General features: G+C 46.7%; 1 protein-coding gene across 1 annotated transcript; it reads left to right on the top strand.

The window, feature by feature from the left end:
- The first annotated feature begins 3,131 nt into the window (after positions 1-3,131).
- Positions 3,132-7,067, top strand: LOC125550212 (tubulin beta-8 chain). Its single transcript, XM_048713156.1, has 3 exons — positions 3,132-3,636; positions 5,772-6,041; positions 6,125-7,067. The coding sequence occupies exons 1-3, from the start codon at positions 3,243-3,245 to the stop codon at positions 6,796-6,798; spliced, it is 1,338 nt and encodes a 445-aa protein (XP_048569113.1). The 5' UTR covers positions 3,132-3,242; the 3' UTR covers positions 6,799-7,067.
- Positions 7,068-10,139: the final 3,072 nt, after the last annotated feature.

Below are 10,139 nucleotides of genomic sequence, written 5' to 3'. Positions count from 1 at the left end.
GGGTGAGGGGAAATATAATGGACACTAAGATCCGTTTGATCCGCAACTCATCTGTAGATTTGAAACTTGGTAATTTTTTTAAAAGGTGTCTAAATGTATTCAAAATTGATCTTATTCGAAAGTGCTTGTTGCATTGAACACGAATATGCACATGAAAGTTAACTTGGACTTTCGGTTCAATGGATACAATAGATTCAAATTTTAAGATGAAAATGTAAAAACATGATTTTTCTTATAAATGCGATTTCTCCTGATTTCATTAACTAAACCATCAAGCACGTATGTTACAAACTAAATCCAATTGTCTAAAAGAAACTAAAAAGGGAAAGCAACTCTTCCACATAGATGCAAAACAAGCTCCGCATATCACACAAAAGCATGACACTCCGGTGTACAAATTGTTATGCCATGCAACAAACATCTAAAACATGTCAACATCAATGAAAGCCAGACATTACATCCGAAGCCTAATCATTAGACTGAGAAGAGCCACCACAACGCAAGATTTTGTGTTTTAACCACCTTCAATTCATTGCGCCAATGGTGCCCACCCCTTCGCTTGATCAAACACCACAACCCCCACCTCCGCAAGTCCTCTGGATGCCCGCTGTAGAGCCACCATCTCATTTTCCTTCTGTAATCCGGCACAATCATCAATATAAGGGCATATGAGATGAATGATGTACGAATATCATTCGGGTATTTGTTTCTTCTGAAAAGAAGCATCATTTCTTGTTTTCCAGATTACCCAAATGACAGTAACCACCCCACTGCCATTATCTTCCTTTTACCAAAAGGATAGCCTTGAATCAAAGTTAAACATTGATCATGGTTTGAGGGAGTCACTGGTAAAATCATAATCGCATTGAATAACACCCCAAATGAATCTAGAAACTGATGATCCAGGAAGCAGGTGATCAATAGATTTATCATGAATGCAAAACAAACACTTCTTCTCATCGAACCAACCATGATGATCCAGGAAGCAGGTGATCCTTGTTTAATATGCCATTCTTCAAAATCAACCATGAGAAAACTCGATTTCTAGGTGGAATCTTAAATTTTCACAAGAAATGACACCCATCTATACTGGTGGATGTGAATACATTTGTTGGTAAATGGATTTGACAGTAAAACACTTTTTGGGATTAGGCATCCAAATGAAAGTATATCTACCATCAAATAGAGAGAAGTCTAATAAAAGAGTTTATGGGAGCGATCATCTGCTCCAAATAAAACTCCACGCATGGTTCTCCTAAATTATATACATTTGCAATCACTCGAGACCACTTCATCTATAGGAACATCACGATAAAAAGTAACGGAATAATGTCTATCAAATTACACAACAAAGATTTGGCCTTCATCCATGGATCCTCCCAAAACCTAGTAGATTTCCCATTATGAACAATTTTCCTATAAACTACATAAAAGATCTTTGGTGTCCATGAGGGCATTCCAAAATTTGGATTGTCCAGGTTTCTTACATGCATGTGACATGGTTTGTTTTTTAAGGTATTTATTCCTGAAAAGATCTTGCCAAATTCCTTCCTCATTCTCAAGTTTCCATATCCACTTACCAAGTAAGGCTATGTTCATAAGCGCAAGGTTAAAAACCCCACCAAGTATTATAGTCACATTATAGTCACATTGTTTAGGGGGACATGTTGTCTCCCAATTGACTAGGTGATAGTTTGGGTACTATAGACATGCGAGTTGGATCCTATAAGTAGGAATATGTACGTCTGGGTACTAAAGGTGGATAAATACTTCATTGCAGGTCCTACCGAAGTCTGCATAATGGGCTCACACCTTGGACCTTGACCCTCACGGGCTTGGTTGGCTATATAGTTGGGCATCACTGCCGCGCTACCCATCTCACTCGCGTCCGTGTCTCTCGCTCTCAGGTTCAGCGTTATCAACAACTCCTTCGACTGCACGCTCATCTGTCGCAACAATACCTCCTTGACATTGTTGCCACTCCCTCTCCGAGGTGCTCCTAGCTACTCCGACACCATGTTTGCCACCCAGTGGACCAAGGCTGCCCCTTGGGCTTGGCACGAGGTGGTTCTTGTCATTGCATCTGTCAATTTACATGTAGGTATGTATCAAATTCTCTATTCTTGTTAGTTATTGGCACCTGTTTAAAAGGTGCACTCAGGAATCATGTGTGTATTATAGTCACATTGTCGTACATAACTAGGCAGTTCCCCTTTCCATTGGACAACAGAAAAACCAAGTTCTTACACATTATATGATACATTGTGATACATGTACATGTACCATCGGTGCCGGAGCCAGAAAATTCAGACAAGGAGGGGGGGGGGTCAAGTATTGTTAAACCTTGTTAGGGAGGGCCAATCCATGGAAAACACCATTTTAGCACAAAAAAATCACTGTTACTACTCATTCCGGGCTTAAATCACTGATGTTAAGGGGAGGGGGGGGGTCAAGTATTGTTAAACCTTGTTAGGGAGGGCCAATCCATGGAAAACACCATTTTAGAAAAAAAAATCACCGTTACTACTCATTCCGGGCTTAAATCACTGATGTTAGGGGAGGGGGCCAAGTATTGTTAAACCTTGTTAGGGAGGGCCAATCCATGGAAAACACCATTTTAGCAAAAAAAACACCGTTACTACTCATTCCGGGCTTAAATCACGGGGGGCGGGGCCCTGGCTGGCACCCCCATGTCTCCGCCACTGTGTACCATGCTACTATTTTGTGATCGAAACTACTCCCTCCGTTCACAAATATAAGATGTTCTAGGTATTTTAAGATGAACCACATACGGACTGAAATGAGTGAATACATAAGCTAAAATGTGTCTATATATATACACACACACATCTGATTTCAAAAAGAGTTAGAACATGTATTTGTGAACGAATATACGAATGGAGTGGAAATGAGCAAACCAACATGTCATCAAAACTGCATAACTTGCCAAAAAGAAAAGGAGAAACTGCAATGGAACAGTTGGTCCATATATACAACCTGTAGTAATAACTGCAGAAAGTGGCGAGCAGCGCAGGAGGGAGGGGTGGGTGGGGTCGGGACGTCGGTTACCTGGAAACGCGGCATATAGACGCGCCCACGACCCGTCCGTCCGTCCCACCCGCTTCCCTTGTCGCCCCCCTCCCTCCCTCCCTCCCCCTCCCACGTTCCCTCGCCCCCCCCCGCTCCACAAACCAACCCAAGAACAGCCACCCGGCGACGCGACGCAATCCGATCGACGCAAGATGAGGGAGATCCTGCACATCCAGGGCGGCCAATGCGGCAACCAGATCGGCGCCAAGTTCTGGGAGGTGATCTGCGGCGAGCACGGCGTCGACCCCACCGGCCAGTACACCGGCACGGCCCCCGAGCAGCTCGAGCGCATGGACGTCTACTTCAACGAGGCCGGCGGCAACCGCTACGTGCCCCGCGCCGTCCTCATGGACCTCGAGCCCGGCACCATGGACTCGCTCCGCTCCGGCCCCATCGGCGCCATCTTCCGCCCCGACAACTTCGTCTACGGCCAGTCCGGCGCCGGCAACAACTGGGCCAAGGGCCACTACACCGAGGGCGCCGAGCTCATCGACTCCGTCCTCGACGTCGTCCGCAAGGAGGCCGAGAACTCCGACTGCCTCCAAGGTATATGATCAAACGCCCCTGCCCAACCGTCTCCCTCCCCCCCCCCCCCCCCCCCCCCCCCCGCATTCTCTTTGTTCAGTTTTATCTGCATTTCCCTGGATCTGTTTCTGAAACAGAATTGGCATCGTTAACATTTCGATCGTAACCGTATATTCATATACTAGTAAAATTGCCTGGATCATAATGGGGAATGTGATCCACAATTTACCAGATTATTAGCGTGGAACGGTATCGTTTTTGGTATAATAATCGGAACCGTGGGATCCAAAATGTTTGATACTGTTGCTTGTTCTTCTCCTCTGGTTAATTAAGGACAGAATTATATTCTCATTTATTAGACTCTGCTGTCTTCCAGCAGAGTGCCAGAGTAGTATGTTGCATGGTAATTAAACACTAAACAACTCTGCCAACTTGGCAGCATTTACAAGCAGCCCGGGACGATCCAACATGATTGTGATTCGGTGCTCCCAGTTGGGGTCTATAATTTGCGGATCCAACATATTGTTCAGTTGACGGATCACGTGATTTATCTCTACCATTTGGTGAACCTAATTTTTTGACATGGTTAGATGACCGTACCATTTCTACCCATGATTTAGTTGTTGATTATTTCAGTACTGACACGCCACGGCATTATTTCATCTGTTCAAATAATGAGCTTATCGTCCTATATTGCCTGATTTGACTTCCAATGGCAATTATATGCTTTTGGGATCAAGTTGGCTGGGAAATTAAAGAGTATAACACACACACACACACACACACACACACACACACACATATAGGGTCGCGCTATTCGTCACCCTGGGTGAGGCATAGTTATTCTTCACCCCCTCTATTGTACCATCAATGCATCGTAAATTTACGTTCCGTAAGTTTTGTCTTATTTCCGACGCAAAAAGAGACAGTAAGAAAATATATAATCGCCGTAAAAAATATTTTATGTTATGTAAAATTACAAACATAAAAACATAGTCTAAAATACACATAAACTGCAAATTTTCTTGTCTTATTTTCTTATGTCAAATTTTACGTAGTGAATTAATAGGAATGTAACTATTTGAATTCGAAATGTAATTTAATTATGAAATGATATATATATATATGTGGTGCTTACCTGGCTTCAACTTGAGTGCTGATTTTTTCAGTTCAATGATCAATCAAGCCAGCAACTGCTAGAAAACTGTTGCTAAGTAAGGATGTCAGTCGTGAAGGTTCTGAAAGTATGCTAGATTTGAAATCTTCTTTCATGACCTTAGCTGCAGCATTGCTTATGTTGTCTGCATGCCATTTGTCCCCTTGAGGGCTGGGAAGGACCCAGCATTTGAATTTTGAATCCATTTTGAAGCATGCGTCGCAAATTCACCTAGCCATCGACTATTCGTTTGTAAAAATGTGAACTTAAAAATAGTGCTGACAAGTTCAGGGGGCAAAGAACTTGCATTTTTCGGTCAAGATACGACTACATCAATGCCAATATACATACAATTTGTTCGCATCACATCTCATGTCGCCATCATCTTTTTGCTGGTGAAGGGTGATGCGATCATCACAACACTAATAATGTAGCACTACATGTATATATCATGCGGGTGATTACCGACAATGCTGTATGACCTAATTAACACCACATGAAAGGCGGTATCAAGGAACGGCATACTGTCGGTGTTGGCTGCAGCGAATGGGACACCCAGACAGGCTGTTGCCAGACCCAGTGGACGGATGGTTGTTGGTTAGATCCGTAGATGCGGTTTTGCTTGCTTGATTAGTTTGTTAATTATGTGTACTTGCATTGCTAAAGTTCAGATTTATGTGATATGAGATTTGTGGATTTTAGTACACCTAACCTAATCATAAATTCATAATCATAGCAGCAGAATAAATAAAAATACTGATTTTCAGTAATAATGTACAACTAGGCACATGATGTTGGACCAGGGGAGATGTATTTCATTATTAGTCCCCTGATTGGATAGGAGTAGTTAGTCTGTCTTGTTATCAAGTTTTTTTGACAGGGAAACTGAGACACATGATCGGGTTAGGAAACCCGAACACATTCCCTAGATCATTTCTTCAGTCCAGTGAGTGCGATCTCTCCTGAAATGAATTGCTAACCATCATTGGTCGGTGGGCAGGTTTCCAAGTATGCCATTCTCTTGGCGGAGGCACAGGTTCGGGCATGGGCACGCTGCTCATCTCCAAGATCCGGGAGGAGTACCCTGACCGCATGATGCTCACCTTCTCCGTGTTCCCGTCGCCCAAGGTGTCGGACACGGTGGTTGAGCCCTACAACGCGACGCTGTCGGTGCACCAGCTCGTCGAGAACGCCGACGAGTGCATGGTCCTCGACAACGAGGCCCTCTATGATATCTGCTTCCGCACCCTCAAGCTCACCAACCCTTCCTGTAAGCCCCATGATCCATCCATCCCTTGCGCACGATACGATATGTAGAACTGAGCTTAACTGGTGAATGAATGCATGATGCAGTCGGTGACCTGAACCACCTGATCTCGGCGACGATGAGCGGCGTCACGTGTTGCCTGCGCTTCCCGGGGCAGCTCAACTCGGACCTCCGGAAGCTGGCGGTGAACCTGATCCCCTTCCCCAGGTTGCACTTCTTCATGGTGGGGTTCGCGCCGCTCACGTCCAGGGGCTCGCAGCAGTACCGCGCCCTCACGGTGCCGGAGCTCACACAGCAGATGTGGGACGCCAAGAACATGATGTGTGCGGCCGACCCGCGCCATGGCCGCTACCTCACGGCGTCCGCCATGTTCAGGGGCAAGATGAGCACAAAGGAGGTGGATGAGCAGATGATGAACGTGCAGAACAAGAACTCCTCCTACTTCGTGGAGTGGATCCCCAACAACGTCAAGTCCAGCGTCTGCGACATCCCCCCTGTCGGCCTCGCCATGTCCTCCACCTTCGTCGGCAACTCCACCTCCATCCAGGAGATGTTCCGCAGGGTCAGCGAGCAGTTCACCGCCATGTTCCGCCGCAAGGCCTTCCTCCACTGGTACACCAGCGAGGGCATGGACGAGATGGAGTTCACCGAGGCCGAGAGCAACATGAACGACCTCGTCGCCGAGTACCAGCAGTACCAGGACGCCACCGCCGAGGAGGAGTACGACGACGAGGAGGAGCCCGCCGCCGACCAAGCCTGATCCCTTCCATGCATTCGTCCATTCCTCGCGTACTTGGTTTTGTGCTGCCAATCGAGTTTGAGTAGCCATATATACATATATCTACTCTTCATCATGTCGTTAGTACGTAGTATTATACCGTAATATCTTGTCGTCGTGTTGGCCTGTATTTGTATGTATGCTTGTTTCGTGCTACCTTTATATATTCGTCGTCGTCGAACCTTCAGTTGTCATCTTTACTTCAGGTTACTTGGAATCTGTTTGCTTAATTGAGCACTTGGGATTACTCATGTCTTCTCTTGTAGCATATATTGCTATGTTAGGAATATGTCTACTTAAACCAGCGCAACACCTGGGATCTTGCGCAAGACGTCAAGTTCAGATCGCTTTGAGATAAGCTCTATATATACGATGCAGTTCTCATGCCTCAGGGATTGGGACAAGGTAACGGAGGGTGCTCCATGGACTTCCGTCGCATTCCTGTTATGTTTGCTCTGTACGATGGATTCACTAAGGCGCCGTCGGTTGGACTGAATGTGCTAATTAAATATGGATACAAATCCATGATCTGTCGGACGGGTTTGAACCATTGGTGAAGGCAGGTATTAAGGTGGGTGAGTTTTATGCTCTGGAAATTAGTGGACAAGACATTGCTGGTAATTACAATCGGGTGAGATTAATATTGGATATTTGGAAGCAACTGAAGAAACATGTTTGTACTTATAAAAGGACAGCGGAAGGAGAAGAGAGGTCTGGTTTTCCGAGTTAAATATGAACTGCTTCTAGATTAGTGCATCGTTTGTGGCATGATCAGCCACCTATATATACACAAAACATGGAGATGGAGTGCGTTCCCCCAAGTCGCTGATCTTCAAAGATTTGCGGGCTACCTGGAACTCTGACTCGGTTGGTCGAGGGGGAAACCGTGGCAATGTTGTAGATGTCCGCAGGGGTGCATCTGCTTCTGAGGTTTATGAGGGAAAAGACATGGATTGTTAGAATAAATCCGAGGCGCTCCGTCGATCTACCGAGGACCAAGCAATCACACAAGCATGACACCGAGATTTGTTAACGAGGTTCACCATATGGCCATCCCCGGGGCCTGACTACGGGCGCTCCTCCCCATGATACCGCTACAATACCGCACCTCGGCCGCCCGGGTGCCGGCACACGCCGCCGGCTCCCCCGCGTGCCCGTGCTATTATGTTGGCATATGTTACATCGTGCGTCTACCCCGCTATATATGAGAGGCCTAAGATACAAATGTCCTACTAGGACACGACTCCATATCTTGTCTACACACCGTACGACTCCAAGTCCAACTGTAACCTAACTTATACAATAATATTCGACACAACTCCAACAAACTCCACCTTGGCGAATATTCTTCACCATCTTGGATTCATCCGTGCGTCGAACCTCCATGTACATTGGACTTGAGATACGCCATGAGCACCGCTGCTACTCTCAGACTCCACATGACTCCACCTGCAACTGTAGTCCCTTCTCGTCTTCTTCGCAGTCAACACTCGAGAAAAATTAAGTTCCTCATTACTCTACTTTGTGCTTCCAACTTTCGGAGAATCCGTTCAACGCCATCACACACCGATAACTAATCTGCATGAAAATGAACAACTCACATATTGGACGCCAAGAGTTACCTGAACTCAACATCACCACTATTTCATGACCGTCTGTGTGAAACTTGAAGGAATTTCACCGTCGCCCTGTGTCACCCTGAGTCAAATTCGCGGTTGTCTCACATTTTTGTTGGAAATATGCCCTAGAGGCAATAATAAAATGGTTATTGTTGTATTTCCTTGTTCATGATAATTATCTATTGTTCATGCTATAATTGTATTAACTGGAAACTGCAATATATGTGTGAATACATAGACCACAACATGTCCGTAGTAAGCCTCTAGTTGACTAGCTCGTTGATCAATAGATGGTTATGGTTTCCTGACCATGGACATTGGATGTCATTGATAATGGAATCACATCATTAGGAGAATGATGTGATGGACAAGACCCAATCCTAAGCATAGCACAAGATCGTGTAGTTCGTTTGCTAAGAGCTTTTCTAATGTCAAGTATCATTTTCTTAGACCATGAGATTGTGCAACTCCCGGATACCGTAGGAATGCTTTGGGTGTACCAAATGTCACAACGTAACTGGGTTGCTATACAGGTGTTTGGTTGACACGAATCGAGACTGGGATTTGTCACTCCGTATGACGGAGAGGTATCTCTGGACCCACTCGGTAATGCATCATCATAATGAGCTCAATGTGGCTAATGAGTTAGCCACGGGATCATGCGTTACGGAACGAGTAAAGAGACTTGCCGGTAATGAGATTAAACGAGGTATTGGGATACCGACGATCGAATCTCGGGCAAGTAACATACCGGTGGACAAAGGGAATTGTATACAGGATTGATTGAATCCCCGACACCGTGGTTCGTCTGATGAGATCATCGTGGAACATGTGGGAGCCAACATGGGTATCCAGATCCGACTGTTGGTTATTGGTCGGAGAGATGTCTCGGTCATGTTTGCATGGTTCCCGAACCCGTAGGGTCTACACACTTAAGGTTCGATGACGCTAGAGTTGTTATGGGAAATAGTATGTGGTTACCGAAGGTTGTTCGGAGTCCCGGATGAGATACCGGACGTGACGAGGAACTCCGGAATGGTCCAGAGGTGAAGATCGATATATTGGACGAAGGGTATTGGAGTCCGGAATTGTTCTGGGAGTACCGGGTGACGACCAGCGTGACCGAAAGGTGTTTCGGAGGCCCCGACAAGCGTTGGGGGGCCTTATGGGCCAAGGGGAGGGGGCACACCAGCCCACTAAGGGGTTGTGCGCCCCTCCCAACCCCTCTCACGTAACCTGGAGATGTGGGGGCGCCTTCCCTAGGGCAGCCGCCCCTCCCGGCTTGGGGGGCAAGTTTCCTAGGGGTGGGGGCGCCCAAACCCATCTAGGGTTTTCCCTGTGGCCGCCGCCCCTCCCCTAGGGAACCCTAGGGCGCCTCCTCCACCCCCTTCCCCCTATATATAGTGAGGGAGAGAGAGGGCAGCCGCACCCCTTCCCTGGCGCAGCCCCTCCCTCCTCCAAGTCTTCCTTCTCCTCCGTAGAGCTTGGCGAAGCCCTGCAGGAATACCACAAACTCCACCACCACGCCGTCGTGCTGCCGGAGTTCTCCCTCAACTTCTCCTCTCCCCTTGTTGGATCAAGAAGGAGGAGACGTCACCGGGCTGTACGTGTGTTGAACGCGGAGGCGCCGTCTGTTCGGCGCTAGACCGGATCTTCCGCGATTTGAATCGCCGCGAATACGACTCCATCAACCGTGTTCTTGTA

Source organism: Triticum urartu, chromosome 4, assembly GCF_003073215.2.
Source record: "Triticum urartu cultivar G1812 chromosome 4, Tu2.1, whole genome shotgun sequence".
In the NCBI taxonomy this organism is placed as follows: Eukaryota; Viridiplantae; Streptophyta; class Magnoliopsida; order Poales; family Poaceae; genus Triticum; species Triticum urartu.
The sequence above is the reverse complement of the archived record's forward strand: the minus strand, read 5'-3'. Positions and strand labels throughout refer to the sequence as shown.

Excerpts from the sequence above, each read along its gene's own strand:
- LOC125550212 (XM_048713156.1), top strand. The coding sequence starts at position 3,243 with ATGAGGGAGATCCTGCACATCCAGGGCGGCCAATGCGGCAACCAGATC. Across the intron at positions 3,637-5,771 it reads GAACTCCGACTGCCTCCAAG|GTTTCCAAGTATGCCATTCT; the intron begins GTATATGATCAA and ends GTCGGTGGGCAG. Across the intron at positions 6,042-6,124 it reads CAAGCTCACCAACCCTTCCT|TCGGTGACCTGAACCACCTG; the intron begins GTAAGCCCCATG and ends TGCATGATGCAG.